This window comes from Sus scrofa, chromosome 12 (assembly GCF_054392235.1).
Source record: "Sus scrofa isolate SSC_HxYL_T2T_F1_AM1 chromosome 12, Sscrofa_HxYL_maternal_Yorkshire_Landrace_v2.0, whole genome shotgun sequence".
NCBI classification, from domain to species: domain Eukaryota; kingdom Metazoa; phylum Chordata; class Mammalia; order Artiodactyla; family Suidae; genus Sus; species Sus scrofa.
The window spans coordinates 1,038,301-1,065,834 of NC_139394.1; the positions used below are offsets into that span (position 1 = coordinate 1,038,301).

At 66.9% G+C, this 27,534-nt stretch overlaps 1 protein-coding gene across 8 annotated transcripts; it reads right to left on the minus strand.

Moving 5' to 3' along the window:
• Nucleotides 1-667: 667 nt before the first annotated feature.
• ASPSCR1 (ASPSCR1 tether for SLC2A4, UBX domain containing) lies at nucleotides 668-26,839 on the minus strand. 8 transcript variants are annotated; one of them, XM_021066376.2, is made up of 16 exons: nucleotides 26,729-26,839; nucleotides 25,877-25,932; nucleotides 23,015-23,129; nucleotides 21,386-21,486; nucleotides 14,371-14,428; nucleotides 13,475-13,548; nucleotides 12,778-13,222; nucleotides 5,526-5,665; nucleotides 5,202-5,283; nucleotides 4,925-4,991; nucleotides 4,204-4,266; nucleotides 3,778-3,830; nucleotides 1,350-1,401; nucleotides 1,098-1,167; nucleotides 847-1,022; nucleotides 668-757 (listed from the first exon to the last, which is right to left on the minus strand). In XM_021066376.2, the coding sequence occupies exons 1-16, from the start codon at nucleotides 26,828-26,830 to the stop codon at nucleotides 687-689; spliced, it is 1,725 nt and encodes a 574-aa protein (XP_020922035.2). In that variant the 5' UTR covers nucleotides 26,831-26,839; the 3' UTR covers nucleotides 668-686. The 8 variants fall into 8 exon arrangements, with proteins under 8 accessions (XP_020922035.2, XP_020922036.2, XP_084839430.1 ...); XM_021066377.2 differs by having other exon boundaries at nucleotides 668-765; XM_084983304.1 differs by having other exon boundaries at nucleotides 668-765; nucleotides 3,778-3,968.
• Between the last annotated feature and the right edge of the window lie 695 nt (nucleotides 26,840-27,534).

Sequence of the window (27,534 nt, forward strand, 5' to 3'; positions counted from 1 at the left end):
GCTGTTTGGGCCCCTCTACAAGTCTGGTCGGGACACCTGGCTGCCCTCAGGGGCCCACCCCACCCGCAGCACCCACCTCCCACCAATCCCGAAAGTTGCTTGGACTGTCAGAGGCTGCCCCAGGGCTGAGACCACAGAGTCACGACCTGCAGGGTTGGGAGACCCGGCCCATTGGGGAGGGACCCCCGCCCCTACTGCTGCGGGCACCTGGAAGCCCTCCCTCCAGCCGCGGCTCCCCACCTCTGTCTCCCCCTTGCAGCAGGGAGTCTCGGGCTTCAAAGCTCTGGGCGCATGTGGAAGTAATCAGACCTGAGGGGAGAGGCTGGTGACAAGTGCCAGCGCCTGTGCCCCACAGCCACTTTGAAGTGCGTGCAGAAGTGGGGTGGGCGGGGCACCGGGAAACCCCAGGCCAGCCCTGCCCGCCCGCCCTGCGGGGTGGGGGCTGTCCTCCACCCTCCTGGCAGCAGACAAGGGATGCCCAGAGGCCCTTCTCAGAGGAGGAGCGGTCAACTCCATCCGACAGCTAAAGCCCAGGGGCCCTGTGCCCTTGGTGACGGCCTCCCAGGCCCAGGTCACCCTCCAGCCCGGCTGCAGACTGGCCAGTCCCAGGGCCAGCAGCAGGCAGGGGGTCCATGGGCCCTAACCCGGAAAGGACGACAGAAGGGGCTGGAGAGAGGCTCGCGTCTTTATTCCCGCTCGGTAGGCAGGGGTCCTGTGGCTGTCAGAGTGGGCACCTCTGGGCTGGTGGCTCTCACCTCTTGGCGGCTGCAGCATGAGAACACAGGGTGACTTCAGGGTCCCAGCCCCTACCCCCCGGCCCCACCCGCCTGGTGGTCCCCATAGTACCTGGCAGCTTCAGCCACTTGGGCACCTTGCCCAGGTCCCTCCTCACGGGCTGGGCCACCCCAGGGCTGGGTGCGGGGGGCCCTGCTGCCTCTTCCTCAGAGGTTGGTTCCAACTCCAGGGGCACAGAGGCAGGGGCTGGCAGCGGGGATGGGGTCCCGGCGGCCCTGGACATGCACCTGAGGACAAAGGCCAAGGAACAGGATAGTGGGCACTGGGCACTGGGCCCTCCCTACCCCTCTGGAGTCACTCACCTGGCCACCAGGACGTCAGCAGCAGATGGGGACACAGTGTGTTCCAGCAGCCTGGGCTCCAAGTAGATGCCTGCGGGAGGTCCAGCCTCACCTCAGGCCACAGGGCAAGGGGCCTGGCCGGGCAGGCGGCTGTCCCAGCCCGAAGGGGGATATGGGGGCATCAGGGCCACTGGCCTCCCTCCCGCACCCGTCTGAGGAGTGGGCATCCACGCCCAGAGCCAGTGGCGGTGGGCGGAGAGAGGGGCCACCCACCTGTCGGCTCCTCGGGTCCGAAATGCACAAGGGCAGCGGGGAAGAGGCTGGCCTGAGGGGTGCAGAGGGAGCTCAGGGGCCAGGGCACCACCCCACAACATGGCCCACCACCCAGCTGCCCTGGCTGGCCAGGGCATCAGACCACAGGATCCTGCCCGGGGCCAGCTCCAGCCCCAGCCGGACGGGCACCTGTGCGCTCCGGCCTTTCTCCCCCCAGTTCCCGGGGAGCAGCAGACATCCTGAAGGAGGAGCTAGGCCTGGCAGCGCCCCCCCCAGCAGAGGCTGCCGGAGGTTTCTGCTCCGGGTCTGGCGTGGGACTGGGTGCCTTCCGGGCAGGGGGCTGGACTGTGGGGCCGAATGGGGCTGCAGCAGAGGAGCGCAGAGCCCCCGGGTCACCACCCGCCTCTGCACCTGAGGATGGTCACGGCTGAGACCCCCAAGCGGGCCTGAGGCGGCAGCAAGGCCACTGCCTGAGGCTCCACGTCTCCGGTCCCTGGTGGAAGGGCCACAGCTGCCAGCTGAGTGTGTCCCCCCGCCCCGTTCTCAGGGCCCAGCTCTTGGAGTTGGGTTGGGGGGTTAGTAAGAGGGAGCTTCCAAGGCTGGACCCAAGGTCACAGCAGAGGCTGAGGCCGAGGGCAGCTGAGAACACTCTGCAACCCCACGCGGCCATGTGGAAGCCCGGGGCGGAGGCATGTGGCCTGCAGGGTCGCAGGAGGTGCCCCAGGGCCTCGGACACTGACGGGGGCGGGGGGGGGGCGCACAGGTAGGGTGGTGCCCCAACCCGCCCCGGGTGACCCAGCCAACCGGCCAGGCACTGGGGCCACCCGCCCTGTGGCGCCTCCTGGAGGCGGCTCCTCGTGAACCCGGCCTCCTGGCCTCCCCTCGGCACCTGCTGGAAGCCCCCTACCCGCCGGCTCTGTCTCGGGGTCCCTAAGGGACAAAGAGCTGAGGGCAGCGCGGGCGACCACGGGGACCACTGGGAGGGAGGGTCTACCCTCTGCTCAGGCTGACGAGGTGGTCTTTGGGGCCCACCAGGGGTGGAGCCGGGGCCCTGGGCGAGGCAGTGGGCAGGAGGCTGAGACGGAGGAAAGGAGGGAGGGGCTCAGCCCGGGCAGCAGGCCTGAGGTGGGGGCGCTGGGCAGCTGTGTCCACACTGCGACCTCCGCATCCTCCCGCCCTCGGCCCCCTCGGCCTCTCTCAGCAAAGAGCCGCTCCTGCTCCCGCAGCCAGAGGGGCAGCTGGGCTGCCGTCCCCACACCCACCCGGAGCTGTCACTTTCTGGGGCGCAGGCCTGGCCCCAGGCAGCCCTGCCAGGGACATGAAAGCCGGCCGCTTCCGCGCCCGCTGGCCCGCGGGCGGGAAGAAGGCTTCCTTCCCGGGGCCCTGCCAGCTCTCTGATCACGGGCAGCCAGGGACGCCACCCTGAGTGAGGCCCCGCGGCTCCAGGGGAGCTGATGGATGAAAGGAGACGGCTGCTGGTAGCGGGGGGCAGAGTGTCACCAGGAATCAGGCCACGTGGGTGGGACAGGCGGCACCCAGGGCTCCCAACTGGAGGGAGTGTACGGCCGCGGGCCTCCCCACCCCGAAGCATCTTCCAAATTCAATGTTTATCAACAGGCTGGCCAGTGAGGAGGGCGGGCGGGGACAGGAGGAGGCCCAATGCCTCCGGGGCTCCCAGGGGCGGAGAAGGGGGCGCGGGGGGGAGCCCCCTGCTCCCGCCAACCTTGGCTCCTTTCCTTGGTGAGCTTCCAGCCTCTCTGCGGTCGGTCTGCCCCCCACCCCCACCCCCCGACGGTGGCAGCCCCGGGCGGGCAGCACGGAGGCCCCTCACCCCAACTCGGATCTCTGCGGGGCCTGCTGGCCGCTTGACAAAGGCCAGCCTCTGCTCCTAATTAAAATATCTGAAGAGACTTTGACGAGGAGCCATTAGGCTGGAGGGCTGGGGAGGCCCCGGGCCGCTCTCCCGGGGCGAAGGCACAGGACATTCCTTCTGGCTCTGGACGCAGCCCAGCAGGGCAGCCCATCAGGATCACCACTCCCCACCCTGGGAGCTCCGGGCCCCGGCCAGCGGGGAGGGCCCAGCACGGCATTCCCAGCAGAGGCCACGGGGTCGGGGAGAAAGGCCTGGCCGCAGCCCCTCCAGGCCGGGGCCAAACCTGCTGCCAGCAGCTGGCACCCCCAGGCCTTCCCAGGCAGCTGGCCACCCGTGGCTGCGGCCTCTGACCCTTGAGCCTTCCGGGGCTCCCCACAGCCCAGCAACCAGCCCCTCTCCCCCAGACCAGGGGCAGTCCTGGCAGGGCCGAGGCTGCAGAGCCCCAACCAACTTCGGAGGCGCTCTGCTCCCTCCAGGCCACCCGCCCCTCCCTGGTCCAGGGCCTGTGCCGCTTCGGGCCGGCCCAGCAGCGCCCCCAGCCTGGCAGGCTGGTACCTGAAAAAGGGTCAGCGTGTGGTCGTCCAGGATGGTCTTGGGCGGAGCGATGACTGCGGAGAGATGGGTGTTGTCTCGGCAAGCGCCCTGGCCCTCGGTGCCGCCACGCGGGAGCAGGAGGCCTGCGGCCACAGCTGGGGGGTTTCTGAAGCGGCCCCTCAGCTCACAGCCCCCCGCCCATCGCTCTGCTGCTGCCAAGACCCAACAGGAAGCTGGGGGGAGGGCATGGGGGAGGGCAAGGGGGGGGCCCCACCTGCAGGGTATGCTCGCCCTGCTCAGCGCCTTGTGCGGCCCTGCAGCTCTCCCTGCACCCCACCCCCACGGCTCCTGGGGCAGGCAGAGGGCACCTTCCTCCCTCCCCCTGTGCCCCCATCTGCCCCATGATGCTGTTCACGCGGGAGAAGCTGCCGCAAGCCCCCTACTCACACAGGTGGAAGGGCAGCGCGGGGTTGCCCAGGTGGCTCCTCACAAAGTCCCGTAAGTCCCCCACTGCGGGAGGAAGGGCAGGTGGGTGGGGGCCCAGAGGCAGATCTGCTCTGGTGTTGCGGCCGCCAGGCCCAGCCTCCACGGACGCAGCGGCTCGACCTCAGGCCAAATCCGAGCTTTGAGGGCAGCAATCCAAGCTTGTTCTTTCCACGGTGCCCCCGGCAGTTTGGCCAGTGGGATGGTCCCAGCCTGGGACCCCATCTGCTGGGGGGCTGTCCCTCCCTCGGCCGTTCGCTCCGCCCACCACCAGCCAGAGCTGCCCCTGGGGACCGGGGACCTTGAGGGCCTGCCTGCCACCCCACCTCTGCAGTCTTGGGTCCGGGTCACCAAGGACCCCACTCAGAACCGGTGGCACTGCTGCCTTCCCCCCAGGTGAGCCACAGCCCCAGGCCGGAGACCCAACAGCAGGTGCTGGGGAGCCCTGGGCCCACCTCCTCTGGGTGCCCCTATCCCACCCGCGCCCAGAACTGCCCGCCTGGCCTGCCAAGCATTTGATGTGAGTCCAGCCCCTAGCCCGCACCTGCCGCCTGCCCCACGGAGACCACAGCACCCGGCCAAGGTCCAGCCCTGGAGCCCAGCCCTGCAGCCCCACGGCCCTGAGGGAAGGGGCCTGAGGGGGTCACGGGCCGCCCGCCCCCCAGATGCCCCGAGGGCTGCTCACCGGTCTCACTGGGGCGGAAGAAGCCCTGCAGGATGTGGCGGTCCGGAAACAGGACCCTCAGGACCACCTGCAGCAGGACAAGCCGGCCCGTCAGCAGGGCGCCCGGAGCCCGGGCCAGCGCCCCTCATGCGCTGGCCACGGGCTGGATCCGTCGGACCCCCGGGTGCACGTGTGAAAACACCGACGTTTCTCCTCCTACGTGGGGCCGACGGGCTCGCGGACGACCCGAGGCCACGCAGGCCTGTGCTGCCGCCAGGGGCAGACCCCCCACCTGTACCTTAGGGTAGCGCTGCAGCTTCTCCTTCATCTGGGCCTCCCGGAGGGCCTTGGTCACCAGGGGTGCTTCTTCCAGGCGCTTCCTGGCGGTGGGGGGGGAGGTCCCAGGTTTCCCCAACCAGAGCAGAGCCCCCACACGAGCTGGACTCCGGACCTCCCCCCACCCCCTCGGACTGGGTGAGCTGCCCCCCGCGCCCCCCGGGGCTGGACAGAACTGGGAGCCCCCACCTGCACCCCCACGCCCTCTGAGCTGCTGCCCAGGGCCTGGTGTCAGCACCCCACACGGGCTGGGGGGGGGGTCTCCCGAGGGCCAGGGCACACCCACCGCTCGCTCTTGAGCTGGGCCAGGCGCCTTCGGACGTCGTCCACGGTCACCTCGAAGAACTCATCAGGCAGCTCCGCAGGCCAGGCCTGAAGCAGCACCTCCAGGTCGGGGTGGCACACCACGGGGGCTCGGTCCACCGGCTGGGCAGGCAGAGGGCTCGGCTGACACAGGGCTCAGGAAGGGCTCCGGCTCCCACCCCATGGCACTGGGGCAGACATGCAGCCCCATCTGTCCGCCCAAGGCCAAGGCCACGGAGCCCCTCCTCTACACCTGCCTGCCTCACGACGCCGGTGCCGAGACCCCCACTCACCGACAGGGCACACAGCTCTGGGGTCTGGGCTCAGCCGGGCCAGCTGGCATCCTCCGGCACCCACACCGCTACAAGAACCCCAGCTGCCTCTCTGTTCACTCCCTGTCTCCATGGGGGCTCCCCACGAGTGCCAGGGAGCTGCCTGGCACTAGGGTTCTCCAAAGTGGGGGACAAACGTAGGGAGCAGCGCCCCGGTCAAGGCCACACCGGGGAGGGGCAACCAAACAACAGCCCCTGAATTAAAGGTTTGGCAAACACCTGCCAGCAGTTGGCCCCATGGCCAGGCTGAACCCCCTCCCCTCCCCAGGGGAGCAGCCCGAGCCCACCCTGCCCTCTGCCCACCTTGGGGACACAGGAAGGGACAGTGTCATGCCTAATTGGCAGCAATGACGACAGAAATTTACAAAGCAGGGCCTGCTCTGCTCACAGTACCTCCAGGCGGGAAACCGCTGCGAGGGTAGCTCGAGAGACCGTGGGGGCACTTGGCGGTGCTGAGGCCGCCCGTGGAGCTGGGCCCCCGGCCTGCTCCCGCCTGCCCCTGCCCCATCCCAGCCTCGGCACAGGGCCCTTGCCTCCTGCCTCTCGACACCGGGGCTGGGCTCGGCCGGCTTCTCTGGATGCTGCGTCCTGCGGTCCTGGCCACAGCACCCCCCACCCGCTCCACAGGCCAGACTCTCGGCTTCGGGGAGGGCCAGGCCCAGGCTGGCCGCGGGTGGAAGCTGCCCAGGGCCCCCCAACCACACCCAAGGCCTCGACTGCCCAGGCCGGCAGGTCTCCACTGTCGGCGGGTGTACAGCCGCATGGCGCCCCATGATAACAGGAGGCGGGCTCTCGCCAGGAAGCCCCCCGGTCTTGGGGCACCGGGGCAGGGTGGCCAGGAAGGGCTGGCGAAGGCCGTGGCAGCGGGGCCCGTAGGTGGCTGACCAAGGCCCCGAGGGGCTGTCCCCTCAAAGCCACAACCCTCCTGCAGCCTGCAGGCCGTCCACGCCAGAGCTTTTTATAACAAGATGCCAGGCGCCAGGCTGCCCCCCACAGCCGCGGCGCCTGCATTCCAGAAGGGCCGAGTGTGCGCCTGGGCCCCTGGGGGAGGGCGAGGGCGGACGTGGATGCGCCTAAGCTGGGCACCGTGTGTCTGCCAGGGCCAGGCCCAGGCACACAAGCCCCGGAGCCCAAGCCCCCGAGCCCAACAGCTGCCGTTACGACCCAGCCCCTGGCGGGTCCCACAAGAACAGCAGACAGGCCAGTGGGATGTGTCACCCTGCTGCCAGGGGGCTTCCAACGCCTCCACGTCGCCCGGCCCACAGAGACACCGCGACCAGAGGGGAGGGGCTGGGGTGGAGGGCGGGAGGAAGCGGGGCAGACCCCTCACTTGGGACACTCCCCTGGCAACCGGGCCCTGGGGTGCAGTTACGCCGCCCAGCTCCAGTCCTCGGTGGATTTATGGGGAGGCTTCTGGATGGAGGGCAGAGTCTAGGACGGGGTGCCAGGGAGGAAACGCACAGGGGCAACCACCAGCGGCCTCACACTCTTGCCATGGGGCTCCCCGTGCACTGGCAAGGGCCGCAACTCCAGGGGCCGCGCTGGGGCTCCAAGGTGACCCTCCCCTCTGGTGCCGAGGACACGGGTGGGGTGGCTGGCCTGGAACCCTCCCAACCCCCACCTGCGCGTCAGCTCCTCCAGGGGCTTCCGGGGAGCCGTCAGGCCTGGGTCATCCCAGCCAAGGGACAGGCTTCCCATCACGGGCTCACTGCCCGGCTCCTAAAAACAACTGCCAGCCTCCGGACAGCCCCCACGTGGACTGGCTGACACTGGCCAGCGGTCCAGAGGGCGCCTGGGAGAGCCGGGAGCACCCCCTGCGGGTGACGTTCGGAGGAGGCCTTGGCTGACGGCCGGAGGCTGGACAGATGCTGCACTGACACGTGAGCCACCTGGGGACCAACTGTCCCCTGGGATGGCCACTGATGCCTCTGTAAGGAGCCCCTGCCGCCAGGACGGACCCTTCGAGGAAGCCCCGAGGGGAGAAAAGCTTGCGGGCCCTGTCCGTCCTCAACCTCGCGCCAGGTCAGCGTGGCCCCAGGCACAGCCAGGGGCCGGGCCTGGAGGGGACGAGGGGCCCCCACAGCCAGTGGACACGCTCCAGGGGCCGCCCACGAAGAGCTGAAGACCCGCCTGGGCACACGGGGGTCCGCCCATGTCAGAAGCAGCCTTGCTGCTGCTGCGGTTTCATTTTCTTGACGCTAATTTTCCAGGACATGGACGACACACTGAGGAAAAATGCGGCGACGCTTTGGAGGTGACCTCAACCCAGACGTGCCCGCGTCCCCGCGAGGACTGTTCTCCTCGATTGCTAACCCTCCCGCCGCCCTCTCGGCGCAGCCGCCTCGGACCACGGCTGGGGTAACAGCTTCCCCAAGGGGCTCGGAGCCCAACCGCATCGCGGGCGGGCAGGCGGGCGGGAGGGCCGCGGGCCAGCGGGGTCACTCGCCACCGCCCTCTGCAGGGAGTGCGGCGCCAGTGCGAGGCCAGGCCTGACCCCGAGCCCCTCGCCAGGCCAGGCGGGTCTCCCCAGGCACGGGGCGCGTGAGCCCCCCAGGGCGCAAAGAAGCAAACGTGGGGCGTGCGTGGGCCCGCCTCACCCCCAGGGGAAGGGGCAACCCACAGAGGGGGCCCCCAGCCGAGCGGCTCTTGGGGCTGCAGGGGTACCCCGGCGGCCGAGCACCCTGCAGTTCCCACTGTCCCGCCAGCCCCGTCACGGCTGAGACTGCAGGACAGCCTCAGCAGTAGGGCATCCGCTGTCGCCGGGCCACTGATACCTTCAGAGCTGCAGAGCTGTCTGCCCACAAACCTGAGTGGGCGTCCTGGCCCAGGCCAAGGCCGAGACCGGGGGCCGTCCACCTGCACCCCCGGGGAGGGCCCCACTCACACTCCCCTGCCCTGGGCCCGCACCTGGCGACGTCACAGAAGGCACTAAGGCCCAGAGATGGGCAGGGACCAGCAAGGGGCACGGCTCTCGGCCCACCCCGGCCCCTGGCACTCGGAACCTGCCTGGAACCGGGAGCAGGACGGCCACAGGCGAGCTGACACCTGCCCAGAGACGGGGTGCGCAGTGCCGAGCGGGTCCCCAGGGCCAGGACCACCCCAGGAGGGTGAGGGGCACAGGGGAGACCGCGGTCAGCCCGCCCTGCCCAGGGGGTCGGGGCCTTTGATCACAAACCGGGCCAGCTGCGTGGGGGACGCCTGCTGGGACCACGGCCAGCAGCACAAAGAGCTGCGGGGCAGCCCCCAGGCCAACGGAAGGGCTTCAAAGGACCTGCCGGGCCGCCGCACAGCCCCGACCTCGCCGGCACCCGGCACCCGGTTCTGTCCGCCAGTAAAACTACCTTCTAATAACCCGTGTTTCGACATCAAAGGCAGGAGCCGCCGCGTCTGTAAACCATCCTGGGCCTCAGCCGAGGACCTGCCTGCATCTCATCCTGTCTCTCCCGACTCTTCACTCAAAGCCCAACCACACACAGGCAGGACACGGACGGGAAACCTGGAAACTCTTTTGATGACTGCAGCGCACCTTTGAAGTTCCCAAAAGTTCCGTTCGGTTCCTTCTCCCCTCCCCCAGGACTTAAGGGGACACAAAGCAGACACCATGTGGCCGGCCGGGCCTCCGGGCGCGCGGCTGTCAGTGTGACAGGAGGCGAGGGGCGGGCGGGGGACGCGCCCCAGTCAACCAGCTGCCGGGGCCCCCAGATCAAAGACCAGCGCTGCTGGCGGCCAGGCGGCCCCTCGCCGGGACCCCTCCTTCCTGGGCCCCTGGGGTCAGCACTTGGGGACGCACGGGGCTCCTGCGCCCGGGACAGCAACCACCTACCAGCCAGCACCAGTCCAGGCCACTCCCCACACGGCCACGGGGCACCAGCGGGTTCCCAGGAGCCGCGAAGGCCACAGCCTTCAGGGAGGGAAGGGCCCTGCCCCGGTGCTGGATTCCTGGCCCCCGAAAGAAGAGCCCTGGAGGGAACCAGGCCCCTGGCCCCAGCCCACTCCGACCACAACGGCCTGCTTTCGACGGCTGGTTCGGGCCCAGTGACGAGGCCACGAAACTGGGGGCTTCATGCTAGTTTCTAAGGCAGCTGGAACCTCCGCATAGAAGCCACCGGGGTCCCTGGAGAAGCCAGAGAAGCACCACCAGCTCCTCCCCAGGACGGGCGTCCACGGGCCGGGGACTGGCTCAGCCCCGCCCCCTCCCATTCGGCAAGAACACAGGGAGGTCCGGGGAGCAGGAGGAGGCGCCTCTGTCGCAGGGCTGAGCCTCCCGCACTCCCAGAGGGGCCCCCACCCTCCCAGGTGTGGGGCCTGGAAGCAAGCGTGAGGAGGGGGCTCCAGCGCGCAAACGCACGTGGACCACCACCAGCGGTGTCGCTGAAGACGCCAACCAAACTGGACCCTGCCCGGCACGCGAGGGGAGCTTGCTGGGGGCACCGATCCGAAACCTCACCACGCGAACAAACGGAAGGAGCCAGAGGCTCAGAATCACCTCAGCGCGGAAAACAGCTGGTGAAGCGCCGTACCCACCTGTGCAAGAGAAAGCCGCTCAGAGAGGCCGGGCCAGAAACCCCGCCCGACACAGGCTTCTCACAGCACACGTCACCCTCCACGGACAAACGGACACCCCAAGATCAAGGACAAGCAAGGATGCCCACGACGTTTGCTGCTACTCAGCGGATACCAGAGACTCCATCAAAGCAACAGGATTAAAAAAAACAACACGAGGAGTTCCCGTCGTGGCGCAGTGGTTAACGAATCCGACTAGGAACCATGAGGTTGCGGGTTCGGTCCCTGCCCTTGCTCAGTGGGTTAACGATCCGGCGTTGCCGTGAGCTGTGGTGTAGGTTGCAGACGCGGCTCGGATCCCGCGTTGCTGTGGCTCTGGCGTAGGCCAGTGGCTACAGCTCCGATTCAACCCCTAGCCTGGGAACCTCCATATGCCGCAGGAGCGGCCCAAGAAATAGCAAAAAAAAGACAAAAAAAATAAAAAATAAAAAACAAAACAAAACAAAAAAAAAAAAACAACACGAGACAAGTAAGAACATCAAGGAAAGATACAACTGACGTCATCTGCCAGGACGCCAGCTCAAGTTGAGAAGCTGCTGGAGCCACCGAAGCAGGTGAGCCAGGCCACCCAGCATGAAACCCAGCGGACCCCACTCGTGGGGCCGAAGCCTCACCATCCACACTCCACAAGCTCCCCTCAGTGGCAGGGGGGTGGGAGGGCTGCAGTGGTTCTCTGTCACCCAGAAAGGTGACCTGTAAAAAGGGAGTCGCTCTCGGGACTTCCTGCCGCGGCACGGCGGGTTAAGAATCCAACTATGGGAGCTCCTGTGGTGGCTCAGCGGCTAATGAACCCGACTGGCATCCATGAGAATACAGGTTCGATCCCTGGCCTCGCTCAGTGGGTTAAGGATCCGGCGTTGCTGTGGCTGTGGCGTAGGCTGGCAGCTATAGCTCCAACTAGACCCCTAGCCTGGGAACCTCCATATGCCTTGGCTGCGGCCCTAAAAAGACAAAAAAAGAAAAAAAGAGTCCAACTACGCCACTCGTGTCACAGCGAAGAGCAGGTTCGATTCCCGGCCCAGCACAGTGGGTTAACAGATCTGGCGTTGCTGCAGCTGCAGTGTAGGTCACATCTGTGGCTCCGATTCAGTCCCCGGCCTGGGCACGTCCATATACAGAGAGTACAACCGCAAAATAAAAACAAAGGGGGGTTCTTTCGGCAGCAGCATCCTTCTCATCACCACGTAAACTGCTGGGGACACGGGTGGGGCAGAACTGCCCGGATGGAAGGGAAGGACAGAGCAGAGGGGGAGCAGGCTGGAAGGCACACACATGCCTGACGGCTTCAGGGGCTCCGCAGGGACAGCGTGCTGCCCGGGCTGGAAACCCAGGCTGGCCCCACCACCAGGTCTCTCAGTTGGGAAAGACCCCTCCGGCCACCAGCCAGAGGCCGGCCATGCTTGCCTGGGTGGACGCCCCAGAGGTGGGAGAGCCTGGGACCCTGGGGAATCCAGCACACGCTTTTGCTGATGACAGGGCGTGAGCGCTGCTGAGGGGGCAGTCCCGCAGAGGGACCCAGAGAAGCCTGTGGGAGCCCTGCCGGGACTCGTGAAAGCCCACAGGCGCTCCGATAGAAAGTCCCGCGCCGCCGCCGCCCAGACCCAGCTCCGCGCTGAGGGGCCCACGCCTGTCCTCTCTCGGGACCTCGGACAGGGCTGCAAGCGGCCACACGCCTGGGCTCCCCTCGCTCAGGCGGACAGAGCCAGGGACAGGGGTGGGTGTCAGGCTCGGGGACAGCTGGAGCCAGAGATGCTCAAAGGAGGGTGGTGCCCCGGCAGGAAGGGGCACCCCCAGAGCCCCCCACTGCCGGGAAGGGCCAGGCCGGTCTATCCCAGCTCAGCCAGGGCCGCGTGCCCCCCTCCCGGCTGCGGCTCAGGCAGCTGCTGGCAACTTCCATGCCAAAGAATCCCCACGAGAGATACACGAGGGCCCCCACAGGGCTTGCCTGCCCATGTGGGGCACATGCCACGCGCCCCCCCACACACGCCAGCCGCAGGACAGAGAGTGACTGGGGGACGCCTGGCTCAGGAGGAACTGTGGCCAAACCACCTTCACATCAAAAGCTGCTCAGAACCGCCAGCCCGGGCAGAAGGCAGGGGGCCGGCCCCAGGGCTCTGGGACGGCGGCTCCAGGCTGGGACGTGGCCACAGGGACACACGCGTGTGTCAAAATCCGTCAGGCCGCACCCCTAAACCGATGCTCCAGAAAACGGACTGCAGACGACATGAGACCAAAGAGCGCTTCCCCAAGGAGACGGACAGGCACCCGGCGACCACGCTGCACCCCTAGAGGTCAGGTGCGGGCAGGAGACAGGACCCCAGCGCCCGGCTCGCTCCTTACCGGCTCCAGCTCTGGCTCCGGCTCCTGCTGGGGCTCCTGGCCAGGCCGCGACTTCTTTGGCTTCGAGGGGCCTGCGGGGCTGGAGAAGGACTTGGGTGGTTTGGCTGAAGGTGACACCAGAGGCCTTGCGGCCCCGCAGGGCCCCCCCAGTCGCTGTCCCCCGCCCGAGAAGGGCACGAAGGGGGCAGGTGCGGGCTCCTTCGCGACGGGCTTGGCCTGGGCGTCTGCGGGCGTCGGGCCGGGGCCGTCCGTGAGGCCGGGCCCCGCGCTGGCTGCCGCGTCCTGCCGGCTCACGTCGCCGTGGCTGAGCCCTGCGGGGTTCAGCGGCAGCAGAGGGCTGCCGGCGGCCTGGCCGGCTGGTGTCAGGCGCGGGCTTCCCGGGCTCCTGCTCTGGGCGGCCCCGGGCTCCTGCGTGCCGGCCGCGTCCCAGGGCTTCATGGCGAACCTGAGGGGAGCCCACAAAGTGAGGCTCGGCTCGTGCGGCCCCATGTCTCCACGCGGCGGCTCCCCTCGGGGGCCGACCGAGCCGAGTCCATCCCGGGAGCAGCCCCCGCAGCCGCAGCAGAGCGCAGGGTGTCCGACCCCCAGGCCACAGGCGGGGGAAGCCGCCAGGGGAGGGGCGGGGCTCCCCCTGTGCCTGCTTCCCTTCCTCCCAGACCCCACTTTCCTTCCCTGAATGAGACTCCGAGGCCCCCACCTGATGGTGGCACTGCCCCCGGTGAGGCCCAGCGACTGCAGGGTCGTGCTCTGCAAGGCGGCTCTGCCGGTCACCTGTGAGGAGGGAACGCGCCGTCCTGCTGACCGCCCACTGACCGAGCGCCCCATCCGCCTGCCTCTCCCAGCCTGGGCTCTGTCACCAGCACCCTGGGGTCCCCAGCCGGCCCCAGCCCGGCACCAGCGCCCGAGAGGCCCGGGCGCGCAGGGCTTGGGCCTGGGTTAGCCGCATGTGGCCAGCTGACCAGCCCGCCGAGGGCTGGGACTGACCACGATGGCCCTGACCCAGGCCCGGGTGCGAGGCTCAGTGATCTGCCTTCCGGGGGGGGTATGTGGCCCCAAGGGCCCGCTGTTCACATCCCTGGGTCAGGAGCCTCACACTGGGATAAAAGGTGGGCAGGGCCCAGCCCCAGCAGGGGGCCCTTGGGGACGGTGGCCACCCCGCCAGGAAAGGGCACTTGGCCAGGGTCGAAACAAAAAGCCCCTGTGAGCCAGGGGACCCCGCGCCAGGAGGGTCCCCCCGTCACGGGCGGGCGGGCAGGCGGGGACAGGCAGGGCCTCGGTGCCAGGCCAAGCCTGCCCCACGCCATACTCGGTTTTGAAAAGATCAAAACACGGAGCAAAGCAAATATTTATTAAAACGAAACCACTTTTGTGACTCTTGGGCTTTGAGAGGAGCTGGGAAAACAAACAGGGCTCTGAGGGAGGCTGGGAGCAGCCTGGGCGGCCCTTGGTCGCTTCCCGCGGAGCCGGCGTCGGGCCTTTTTTCCATGAAACACACCAGGCTTTCAAGGCCCGAGCCTCCCAGCCGCCGCTTTGAAGGCAAGTCTGAGAGCGAATTTTCCAGGCTGGAAAGTGGGGGCGGGCGCGGGCACCTACCTCGTCCCGCATGTACACGCAGACTGGGCTCGCCTGACACGGCCGCTCGAGACGCTCCCTGCAGGGACAGCGAGCGAGACGTCACAGACCCGTCTCCGAGGAGGACTCGTCCGCCCTGGCCGTCAGCCTACGGCCTGGCGGCGTCTCCCACCTGCCCCGGCCTCCGAGCACCGGGACGACATGGAGCAGGGAGACGGGCAGCGCCAGCCCCCCCGGGACCAGCCTCGCCCAGGCCACCACCAACCCTGCCTGGGCTTGGGACCAAGAAAGTCCCAGAGGGGCCGAGACCTGGGCTTTTACCTGAAGCCGTTGCCCGTGTCCCCTGAGAGGTGGCTGCCCCAGAAGCACAGGGAGCATGGGGCTTGGGTCCACCACACGACCTCCAGGACACAGCAGGGCAAGGCCGGGACGAAAGCGGCGGGGCAGCGGCCTGGCCACGGCGCCCTCCCTGTACACCAGACCCCAGGACGGGAGGGAAGGGCCCCGGGGGACGCCCAACCGGAGGATGGGGGAGGGTGGGGGCCTGCAGGTGCACAACCAGGCCCGCACCCGGGACAGCCGGCACCTCCCACACCGGCCTGCGCTGGCCATCGCGGTTACAGGCCGCGAGGTGACCAAGCCCTGGCTTTGGATGGTCACATCACTGCAGCAGGCCTGTGACAACCAAGCAAAGTTCACTCTGCGTTTCTGACACACGAGTGCAGACCTCGCCCCCAGATAAATGTCTGACCCAGACGGACCAGCAGCGCTCCAGGCCTGTCCCGCCCTCCAGAGAGGCCTGGGCCGCCAGAGCAGGAGGCCTGGCACGTCCTCAGGCCGCGCGGCGCTGCCCTGCCAGGCCCCAGGGCTCAAACAGACCCGGCCGGGTGGGAGAGCCGACGGCTGAGCCGGTCACCACACCTGACGCTGACACTTGCCACCTGGCCCGTCCCCGAGACCCGTGCCACTGTCCTCTAAGTGCCTTCAGCACGTCCTCTCGTTTGCTATCGGTTTTGCTTCTATGAGGCCCCCAGGACTGACAGACAACCCAGAGCCCGCCCTGGGAGGCCCTTGGAGCAGGTCCCGGGCCACCTCCCACCGGCTGGCACCCGGGGGAGCTCAGCCCATGCTCTCCGCCCCCCGCCCCCGGCCTGTGCTCACAACAAAGCCGCCCCCAGGGACGCCTTCCAGCTCTCAACCCGAGCAACTCGGGGGCCAGCCAGGCAGGCGTGACCCTGCACACACAGTGGGGCCAGGCTCAGGGAAACGTAAGACCCCAAAGTGGTGGAGAGACAGCCCTGGCCAGGCCCACAGGCTCTTCATCCTGAAGCCACGATGGAGGAGGCGCAAGAGAAGATGCTCCTGCAAACCAGAGCCACCGGGCCGGGGGGAGGGAGGGGGGGAGCCGCTGGGACGCGGCCCCTCTCAGCCGCGACAGAGGCAGTGGCCGCCTGGGCTCAGGAAGCTGGCTGCCCGCCTGCCACGCGACAAGCAGAGTGCTCTCTGCTCTCGGGGGCTCTGGCCAGGTGTCCTCCTCACAACCCCTGCCCAGCACCCCTGTGGCCAGTGCGGGGCTGCACGTCACCCGCGGGGCGGAGGGCACAGCAGCGCCCGGGAAGGGAAGGCCTCCGGACATCAAACAGCAGGCTGGCTTTGATGTCGCCGCTCCAGAGGGATCGGGTTCCGCGGGAGGCATCTGAGGAGAGGCCCGTAAACACGCCGAGGGGAGGGGCAGCCGCGCGATCGCTTCCAGACTTTCCCGGCCAATTAGCGGTGCTCTCCCGTCTGGCCAAGGACAGTAGACCCGAACCTTCCAGCGCATCGGGCGCTGCTACCACGCCCTGCAACAGACCGCCAAAGCCCCCCGTGTCTCCGACGGAGATAGCTTAGCGGGGGCTGGGCCTGCCCCATACCCCAGCCAGGCACTTGGCCCAGAGGGACAGTGCTGGGGAGAGGCTGGGGGGGGGGGGTCCTCCCGACATCCAAGGCCAGCAAACCCGCTCCCCACGCCAGGCCAGGGGCCAGCGGGGCAGAGGTGCTACCGCCGCCGTGCTTCTCCCCGTCACGGACGCAGCCGGACAGCTCCCGGCAAGGCACTGCTGTGAACCGGGGGGCGAGGCCAGAATTGGGAGCCCCTTCTGTTTTTGTCACCCGTTGGGGCCTGACCAAGTTGGACTGGTACAAACACAGATGCCACCAACACAAGCTTGGCACCATAGCCCCCCGACGCAAGAACCACCAAAAGTGGCTCAGATGAACTGAGCTGTGACTTCGGCTTCAGAGGAGCTCCTGCTGCCACAAGGAGGCCCTCGGTGGCTGAGGCCACATCCCAAGAGGCCAGGTGACGTGCACCCACCACCCAGCTGCCCGGCCCACACAGAGATGAGGGAGCACTGGGGGGCACAGAGGCCGAGGCCCAGCGGCAAAGCTGAGCGCCTGCGGCCGGTTTCCAAAGAAAGGGAGCCCCAGGCCTCTCAAAGACGGCACCCTCGACGGACACCCTGGCATCTACGCCCTGGCCGTGCCTGCAAGGCCCTGGGCACAGAAACCCATCCCCAACCTGACCACAGGCGGGCCCCGCCCGCATGGGCAGCCCCTCCCTACAGCCTGCTGTGCCCCAGGGGCCACGCGACCCAGAGAACAGGTGGATGGCCAGTCTCTCCGGGACGCTGGAATCAGTGGGATGAACACGGCTGAGAGCCAGGGGCGGGGGCGGGGCTCGGCTCCAACACAGGGCCAGACGTCGGGGGGAGACCCCAGCCTGGGGGTGGGGGGCGCCCAGAGCCCCCCCTGCAGCAGAGGCAGGCTGGCCGGCCCACAGCGAGCCAGCGCCCCCCGGGGTGGCCACCCTTCCACGCAGCGCTGAGCTTCGCAGGGCGCCCCGCACGGAGGGAGGCGGCTCCAAGCGTGAGACGCGCCAATTTCCAGACCAACGAGGAATGTAAAGTATCTCCTTTCGCGCTGATGACACGTTCCGAGGATAATGTTTTGGATGTTCTGAGTCGGTTAATTATATTCCTGAAATTAATTGCACCTGTTTCCGCTTTCCTTTGATGTGGGTACGAGACAATTCCGAATTACCTCCTGTCCCCACGTGTGGCCCACACGCCCATCCAGTGGACAGCCAGTCGCTCAAGACACTGGGGTCGAGCCAGGCCGCCATCCACCCAGAGCTCCACGCAAAGGGCCCGCACCGCTCACCTCCAGCAGCTCTGGCCGCGTCCGGCACGCCCGCTGCTCTCGTGAACCACTTCAAGCAAGAAAAACCGGCTCCGTGACAGACTCCCGTGGGGAACAGGGCCGCCCAGAGCTGCTGGGAGCCAGCGCAGCTCCCGCACCTCTTGCCTTGGGCTCGGGCCGGCGGGCAGGCGCTCCGGCATCCACAGGGCTCCGCGGGGTGGGACGCAGACAGCGGCTCCTGCACGGCTCCTGCATGGCCCCAGCGCAGCCTCGCCAGCTCACCACTTTGGGGCACGCGCTCCCTCATCTGGACTCAGCTTCAGCGCTGGCAATGCCAGCTTCCCAGCAAAGGCCTGGAGCTGAAGCCTAGACAAGTCCCACCCGCGGTTCCAGCAATCCTGCCTCTAAAGCCCCGGCCCGGCGGTGCAGACCTCCTGCTGTGCACGAGAGACAGCGGAGAAAGGCTTTGGAACACGAACACACACACACACACACACACACACACACACACAGAGGCAGGACGGCGCAGAAATGATGCCCAGGGGATCCTGTGAAGACACGACGGTCCCAGCCCAACAGCAGGTGCGTCACGCCACGTGTTCAACGCCCTGTGTGAGCAAAGGACTGGCCCGGCACAACCCCTGCCCTGGCCCACGTTCCCTGCCTCGTCACCCTGCTGCTTCTGCCGCTGTCCCCGCTGCTCCCCAGTGCTGTTTCTTAACGTCTTAAGCCCAGTTTACGGAGCCAGTCGGCCCGAAAGGCTCGTGCGACCCGTGTTCCCGGCACCTCGGCCCTCCCCAAGGCGACCCCTGGACCGGGACGCGGGCCCAGGAGGGCACGGCCATCCTCATGATGGGGTGACCCTGGCCCCCCGACAGGGCAGCCAAGGAACCGCCGGGTCTCGGGAAGGTGGACCCCAGACTGCAGAGTCCAGCATGCTCCCCAGGCCACCCCTTGTTTCGACGACCGCAGCCTGAGCAGGGGCTCTGGCGACTCGGGGCCCCTCAGCTCCCTGCCCTCCATGCCCGCCCTTCCGTGCAGCAGCCAACAGCTTGTGCAGAGGCTGCGCGTAGCAGACAGGTGATCTTTTGGGTCTAAAAACAGCTTTTTTGTGTGTGCTCACTCCTCACTAATCTGGCAAAGTAGAACATTCTAGAACAAACGATCTTCCTATGGCACACTCCTTCCTGGTGGTGGTGCCAGGCAGGGTGAGGCCTTCAAGCAGGCCAGCCGTCCCCAAGCCTGTGGAGCCAGCCCCTGGTCCGCAGCTCCCGACGAGGCCCTGCCGGTCACTCGGGCCATCACGGCCTTCAGCTCCGCCCCGTGCTTCTCTGTCCCCTTTCTAGAGACGCGGAAGCCCACAGCCTGGCCGTCTGGACCCTTCCTCTGGCCTCCATCCTCACGCTTGGCCACCGGGCTCTGCAGCTCCTCCCCAGGAGGCACCTCAGCCAGGACGGCAGGGACCCGGCACTCCAGATCCAGGCATCAGCTCCCAGCCTCACAGGGCCCAGGAAGGATGCGCTCTGGCAGGCTGCAGACAGGACAGACCGGCGGACCCTCCAGCATATGAGCAGGAGGGCAGATCCTCAGGCCGCCAGCTGTCCCCAGACATGTGGCATTCGCTCACACATGCCAGCGATCACAGCCCTCGATCCCCAGCCGTGGCCCTGCTCCACCTCCTGCCATGCTTTCCTCTCCACGCTGCGCCCGAGCCGCTGCAGCGACACTGGATCCTGAACCCGCTGTGCCACAAGAGAACTCCTGAACGCTCTTTTTCGATGTCACCCATCTCCAGGTCCTCAGAGACGGGGAACAAACTGCCACCTGTCCGGACGGCCGCCACCCCTTCTGGCTGCCTTGCTCGGACTGGGCACGTGGGGCCATGGGGCTCCTGTTCACGCCTGGGGCTCTGGCTGCAGTGCAGCTGGCTGTCGGTACCCAGCTGGTAACTGGGGAGCCAGCGGAGCCCCCAACGCCGAGAGCCGACAACAACGTGGGAGCCATGGGTGCCTCACACTTGCCCACCCCCGTTCTCGGAACAGTGCGGGCACCCCCCCGCCCCCGCCGTCCAGAGGGCCCCGCCTCGCCCAGCACACAGTGGAAGGGAATCCTGGACCCCACTTCATCCAGCACTGGCCCGCCACCCCAGACCCTCCCCACCCACATCCGCGGCAGCCACTGCCCGTCCTCCAGGCCGTGTCACTGCCGACCCCCTAACGGCGCTCGGCCTCCTGGGAGAAGGCAGAATCGCAGCGCTCCACGGGTGCTCCTGCTCAGTCCGGCCCCGGGCCCTCTGCCCGTGCGGGCCCTCGGCCCCGGCAGCAGTGCCTTCCCTTTGCAGGTGCAGCTGGCTCCTCCCAGGCCTCCCCAGCCCCCAAGGCAGTGTCCCTCCTTCCTGGGGAAATCTGAGCGCTCTGAACACCCGCCAGGGTGGGTACCGGTCAGGTAGCTCTGCAAGCCCTGGACCAGCTTCCCCACTGCAGCCCCGGCCGACTGTGCCGAACAAACGACAGAACAAAGAGAAACAAGCAGAGGCCCCGTCGTTTCAGCAGCGCAGCCAGCAGCTGGGCAGGGAGGTGCTGGGCCCCAGGCCCTGAGCTTTGAGGAGTACCCCCCAAAACCCTGAACAGCAGCCCAACCCCCCAGGGCCTGGTGGGACAACAGGTGCCCAGAGCTGCACAGGGAGGCAGCGCTAATGCCACTGGAGGCCATGCAGGTGGCGGGGGTGCAGTGGGGGGGGTCCTTTCAGAACGCGTCTGGCGGGGAGCAGAGGCTGGCTGCCGGGGACCAGGCCCCTAGGAGGGGTAGGGACGCTGGGGCTTGGCACTGCTGCCCCCGCGGCCTCATCTTACAAAGAACAGAGAACAGAGGGCCACCAGCACCAGAGAGGGCTGGTGAGGAGCTCCCGGAGGCAGCTCGGGTGGGGCTCGGGTGGGGCAGCAGGAATTGGCTGCTGGGACGGCTCGGGCAGCAGGTCCCTCGTCCGCTCGGAGCAGGCTTCCCTAGGGTGGGGCCCTGCCCAGAGCCCCTGCCCCGCAGGCAGACTCAAACCAGGCCCCATTCTCGGCACTCGAGACACAAGAACGCATCCTCTCATCACCCTCGGGAGGCCCAGAGAGGGTGAGCAACTTGCCTACAGCCACAGAGCAGCCACTCTATCCTCGCGTCCTGGGACGGAGAGTTTTAAAAGTGGACTCATGAGACTTCCCTCCCACAACGAAGAAACAAAACTTAGAAGGTGACCCTTCTGACACACACAGGAGCAAAGTTTAAACATTCGACCCCTGGCCTGGGAACCTCCGTATGCCGTGGGTGCAGCCATAGAAAAGACAAAAAGACCAAATAAATAAATAAATAAATAAAAATAAACATTAATCCCCAGACAGAACTAACACGTGACAGCTGTCGGCAAGATTTTCTCTTTAAACAGAGCCGGTGCCCGGCACTCCCTCACGGCTCAAGGAGCCGGTGCTGTCAGCGCTGTGGCTCTGGTTCCTGCTGTGGCGCAAGTTCCATCCCCGACATGGGAACTTCCGCATGCTGTGGGTGCAGCCAAAAGAAAAAGAGCCCCAACCACAGCCCAGCGTCACCTTAAAGAGTTTACACCAGCGGCGGCAGCGGGGCGGGGGCTCTCAAGCTCCCCCCAGCCCCAAAGCGTGTCTTGCTCTCCAGGAGGGGGAGGTCTAGCTGTCCCGGGACCCCCAGGGAGGACCAGCTGCCGGCAACCTGCGTGGCTGGTGCGGCTGAAGAACGGGCGCGGCCCTCGTTTCCCACCCGCGGGTCTGGATCGGCCGGGCCGGGCGACGTCCCCGGCCCGGCGCAGAGCCTCGCCTGCGAGCTGCTCGCCGACACTCACCTGATCTGCGCAAAGTGGCAGAGGAGCTCCCAGAGCGTCCGGCCTGAGCAGAAAGCGTCTTGCAGCCGGGAGCCGTCGTCCAGCTGCAGGGCAACGCGCACCTGGGGGAGACGCGCGCCAAGTCAGGGAGAGGTCTGAGCCCGGGGCGCGGGGAGCCAGGCTGAGCGCTGCCCTCACTCGCCAGAGTAATTCCTTACTTTTTTTTTTTTCCAGCCAAGTTTGCAGCGTGCAGAAGTTCCTGGGCCTGAGCTAGAACCCGCGCCGCAGCAGCAACCTGAGCTCAACCATGACAGTGTCAGATCCTTAACTCACTGCGCCACCAGGGAACTCCCCAGGGTAATTTCTTACCTAACAGGTAACTAACTCCCCCTGTCTACTGAATTCCCTTTCTCATAAACGAGCACACTGCTTCTGTCGGCCCATCTTGAGTGACTGCCTCCCTGAACAGGGACACAGGTCTACGACCTGGGAAGGGGTAAATACCTCTCAGGTCCCTCTGCAGAACGACAGACGTGCTACCGCAGGACCGGAGCCCCACAATGCACCGGCTCTGCCCCAGCTGCCAGGGCCGGGCACAGACTCACCACACCATGGCTCCTCCTGCCCAGAAGCGGCCTTAAGACTCTTCAAGGGCATGTTTATCTATTATTTAGTTGTCTCTTTAGGGCCGCACCTGTGGCACGTGGAAGTTCTCACGCTAGAGGTCGAAGCAGAGCTGCAGCTGCCGGCCTACGCCGCAGCCACAGCACCACCAGATCCCAGCCATGGCTGCGACCTACACCACAGCTCACGGTAACACCAGATCCTCGACCCACTGAGCGAGGCCAGGGATGGAACCCGAAACCTCATGGATGCTCGTCAGGTTCTTAACCTGCTGAGCCACAACAGGAACTCCAGGAGCATGTTCATTTACAATTAATCCCAATAACTAACAAAGGAGGGACGGCTCCTCCAGGCCGCCCTCCAGGAACCTGTGCAACAAGGCAGGGTTCCTTCCACGTGAAAGGCTGAGAATCACAGCGGCAATGGGAGAGGGGCAGTGGGCTCAGCCCCAGCTGCCTGACTCCCGGGGGCCTCTGGAGAGAGCTGACACCCCAGGGCCCGGGCCTTCCTCCCGCCTGCTGGGAGAACACAGCCAGGTGTGAGCTGGCAGCAGTCCCTTAACTGCCATCTCTGTGCCCAGTGACCCTACAGTCATTCGCTAACCCCCTGGGCTGGGACCAGGCTTACTGGTCTGGTGGAGAGCAGCGTGTGGGCCGGAAGACCAGGACTCCGGGCGGCAGAGCCCTGCGCCCCAGCCGTGCCTTCACCCCAGAACTGAGGCCGCGTGGCCTCCGCAGAGCCCTGCCGGCTCAAGATTCTCAGAGATTTTCTGGCTGGAAACATCAGGTCCCATGGTGAAGGCTGCCCGCGTGCGGATGGGGACACAGCACAACCCCTCTCCACCCCCCCCCAAAAGGCCACGCAGCACAGAGAACGCAGACTCTCGTCTCCCACCAGCAGCTCTCGGAGAGCAAGGCGGGAAGGCGGTCTGCTGAAGCCTCCTGCGGCCCGGACCACCTGAGCCTGAACGAGAAGGGGAAGGGCAGGCAGGAGTGGTGCTGCCAGCCCACCGCGAGGGCCACCTACCATGGTCTCAGGCCCCTCGCGGCTCCGGGAGATGGGCACCATCTCCAGCTTGGCGTTGTTGGGCAGGTTGGCGAATCGCCACTGCAGAGACAGGTCCAGCACATTCCTCTGAAACCTGCAAGACAGACCAAAGCCACGGGCTGCCTGCCGACTCGAGCCCAGCCCAGGGCTGCCGGGAGCCGAGGGACGCCCGCATCCCGCCAGCGATCCCGCAGCCTGCAGAGGCAGAGCAGGTCCCAGCTCCCGTGGCGGGTCTCGGGAAGGAAAGAGAGCGCGAGCTGCAGGGACAGAAAGCACACAGACGGTCACCCTGGGGCTCCTCCGATGGGGCAGCGCTGTGGGACCCGCCCAAGCGCAGACTCGGAGAATCAGAACATACACAGGCATGACGGACGCGCGTGCGCCCTGCTCTGCTCAGGAAAGTTCGAATAGAGCCCTGTCATCACCGCCCAGAGCTGTGGCGGCCTGGCCGCTGCAGCCACGCTCCCCGTGCAGCCAGCCACTGGCCAAAATGACCGGCTCCAGTCACTCCTGCTTCCTGCCGTTCTCTGAAGCAGAGCCACAACTCTGAAGACAAGCAACAGAGGCAAAGGTTCTAGAAAAGCACAAACAGGATGACCCGGCCTGAAGTCCCCAGGGAGTGCCAGGCCCTCACGGTGGCCGGGATTTGGGGATGAAGGGCTGAGACCACCATTCCTGGCTGGCCAAGCCAGGTCCTCCAACCCTGGGCCAGCCCGTAAGTCCCTCTGCCCGTGTCCTGCACGTTTGAGCCACTGCACAGGGACCTGCAGCTTTGAGCCTCCAACAAGTAGGCGAGGCCTGGAGCGTCCTCTGACCCTCTCGCACAGCTTGAGTCCAAGTGGGGGCGGTTCTTGGAAGGAACTGGGGGGAGCCCAGCGAACTGCTGCGTAGGAGGGAAATATCCCAGGCCAGGAGAGATGGGCACAGGGCGAACCCCGGCACCTCTCTCGGCAGCCTGCCTTCCTGGGAAGCATGGCCAGGGTCTGGGTCAGCACGCTGTACAAACGGGAAACTCAGATGAGCAGCACCAACAGGTGGCCCGGGCCACCCCAAGGCTGCGCTGGGCCCACCACGCGCAGGGCCTGACGTCCCGCTCAACGCACCCCCGTCTGGACTGACACAGAGTCCGACGCCCACCACTGAGGAGGAAAGAGGGGGCCGCAAGGGACTCAGAGACCTGGACACTGCCTCACCTGGGGGCAGGGAGCGTGGCAGCCAGGCGGCCTCTCCTCCAGACCCCCTCAGCTCCCAGGAAGCCTCCGGGAACGGGAACCAGCACTGCTAACCCCAGAGATCAGCTGGGCCTGAGAAAAGCTCCTGCCCACGGCACAAACCGCCACCGCGGTGCGGCTTTGATTTTACAGGAGAGAGAGGGCAGAATGCACGGCCAGGAGAGCGAATAAGAGAACATACTTATGCTGCTCAGAAGTCAGACGGTGAGCTCTCTTTTTACCGAAGGCTGGGGGGGAAATGACAGTGCGGGTGAGAGACTGTGAGATCGGACGTCTCCAGGCGGTCACCCGACTGCACGAAGGCCGAGGTGCCTTTGCAAACAATGAGTTTCTCAACGGGGAACACAGCACCTGAAGACAGGAGAGGCAATCCTCCACGCTGCCGGAAGCTGCCATACAACAACCTCGACACCGAGGCGAGACGGGACAGCAGACCCCAGGGGAAGCCTGGGAGCTTGTGCTGGGAGCCCTGGCGGTGAGCAGAAGGGAGCTCACATGCGTGCACCTGTGCACACGCGTGCACCCGAGGCTGCCTTCCTTGGCAGTGGCAGCACTTTTTAAACAAATCACGCAATTGGTGGCTGCAGAGAAGACAGGAAAAAAATCAATACGCGCAGTCAAAGGCCTGACATTCTGACCAGCTCCAACCAGACACCACGTGGATGTCTCAGGCAGGTTCAGAACACAAGAGCGGAAAGGGGACCACCCAGCTCTGTGCCTGGAGGCCAGGGCACCAGCCAGCCCAGGTGCCTGGGATTTTCGGGGGCCGCAGAAGGAAGCAGGGATCCAGGATGGCGTGAGGGCCTCTCTGCTCAGAACCTCCTCTGCACAGCCCCACGCGACGCACAGACAGGCTCCCACTCCTCGGGCTCCTCGCCATCCCTGCCGTGAGGACACACCGCTAAGGTGGCAAGCTCCCGCTACGGGACAGAAACCCATCCACCAGTGTGGGGTTTTGACCCCTGGAGAATCTGGTGCAAGCTCTCTCTTCGGAAAAACGCCTGCGCACAGAGAACTGTGCACACAAACACAGGGGCTCTGAGGCCCCAGAACCCCCTCTCCGTTTGCAGGTTTCTTCGAATTTCTCCACGGCCACCTCCTCTCGCCCTCAGAGCCCCACCAGGACCTTACAGCACCAAATGCATAAAAACCCTCTGCAGTGCGCAGAATGGTAACCCCTAGAAGGATCTATCCACCCCCTGACCCCCCAAACTCGTGAGTGTGACCTATGGAAACAAGGCCTTTGCAGAGGGTGATCAAGACCCTCGAGATGACGTCATCCTGCATGACCCGGGAGGCCCTGAATCCACGGACACACGTCTTCATGAGGGACAGAAAGAGAGAGAGACACAGCACACAGGAGCAAGGAGGCAGCGGATGGGGAGGCAGCCGCAAGCCTCGGGTCACCTGGAGCCCCGGAGCTGGAAGAGGCAGGACCAGATCCCCCCAGACCTCTGGAGAGTGCGGCTCCACCAGCACTGTACCGGGGGCTCCTGGCCTCCCAGGGGTGAGAAAGTAGGCTTGTGTCCCTTTAAGCTGGGGAGGGCGGGCTGGGGGAGGGGAGGGGAGCTGGGGAGAGGGGAGAGTCCACAGTGGCCAGAGCACTCACTTCAGGTCGTACTCGTTGGGGTTGAAGTCCTGCCGCCGGCACGTGTCCTCCAGGACCTAGGGGTGAGATGAGGGCATGAGCCACTGCATCCGATGGGCGTGGGGGTGGTAGGCAAGTGACACTGAGGCACCCAGGGCACAATTCGCCCCTTGGAGAGCTGCTTGGCTCTGCCGGACACAGCCCAGTACAAGCCATGAGAGGGACCGACCACTCAAAGGCACGCACGTCTCACTGCGCACTGTCCTCCTCCGCACTGGACCTGCCTTGTCACCCCAGCTCTTGCGGAGGGCCCTGCACACCGGGTCCCCAACAACCCGTCCCCACAGACCTCTTCCCACACACTCAGGGACTCCCCCTCATAGAGAACCAGCTCGAGTGGGTCCTGCCCGCCCCCCCGGGAGGGAGCCCCCTTCTGCGCCCTGCACGCCCAGAGATGTCACCACCGGCTCGGCCCCCGCCGCACCGTGTGCGCGCACGGTCGCCGACACAGCCGCGCTCAGCAGGCACTTTCAACGTGGTAGGCTCGACGTCGGCCGGCTGCCCGGCGAAGTGCCGCCAGTGACTCAGCACAGCCGGCGGCAGCGCACCGCGCCGGAGAGCGTCCCCGGGGTGGGGACCGGGGCTGGGGGCGCCGCCGCCTCCGCCGAGGGCGGCAGGGGCCGCGACCCCCGCCGGCCCCTCAGTGCCGGGGGCCCGGCGCCCGCCGCGCCAGGAGGCCGCCCATTGGCCACCGCAAGCCCCGCCCCGCCGGCTCCGCCCGGCCCCGCCCCCGCGGCCCTCGAAGCAACCGCAGCAGCGGCCGGCGCCGCGCCCCCGACCCCCTCCCGCCGCCCCCCCTGCCCGCGGCCGCACCTGCAGCAGCACGGTGCTCGGCGTCACCTTCACCGTGTGGCGCCGCCCGTTCGGGGCCAGCACCGACACCGCGGAACCCCCGCCGCCTGCCGGGGCCGCCATCTTCCGCTCACGTGACCCGCCGCCGCCCGCCCAGCGTCAAACAACTTTATCCGCTACAGCGGGACGCACGGCCACGCGGGGGCGGGGGCGGGGCCGGGGCGGGGCCAGCGCGCCTCCGGGCCCGCCCCTGCCTGGCCACGCCCCCCGACGCTTCCGCTGGGCCCCCGAGCGCCCGCCCAGCAGTGGTCCCGCGAGGTCACCCCCGCGGGGCCACGTGGCCCGGGTCTGGGCTGACCGTGTGGGCCGCGAGCGCACCGAGGCGAGGGCTCCCTGCCCTAGCCCTGCCCCCTTTGGTCCTGAGCTGTGAGATCAGGCCCCGCACCTCTGCCGAGTGAATGCGTGCCGCCTTGAGAGGTGGTGTGAGGGTCAGGGAGCGGCCGCGGGGAAAGGCCAGCCAGAATCTGCAGACCCAAGAGCAGATGCGGTGAAAGTCTACAACGAGCATTCGGTGCCCTCAGTCTTGCAGCTGCTGAACCGCGTGGCAGAACTTGCCCCCCACCCCGACCAATTCCAGCTGCTCAAGTCAGGGGAGGCCGGAGAAGGGAGGCGTAGGGTGTGGGATGGCATGCTGCCACCCTGGTGGTGTGGGTGCTGCTAGGCCTTTGTGTAGCTGACACTTGCGTCTCACAAAAAGCCTGTCCTAACAGAGGGCCGCATGCATATGCTAGAAAACCGGAAAGCCTCCGGGTAGTCACTGCCCCAGG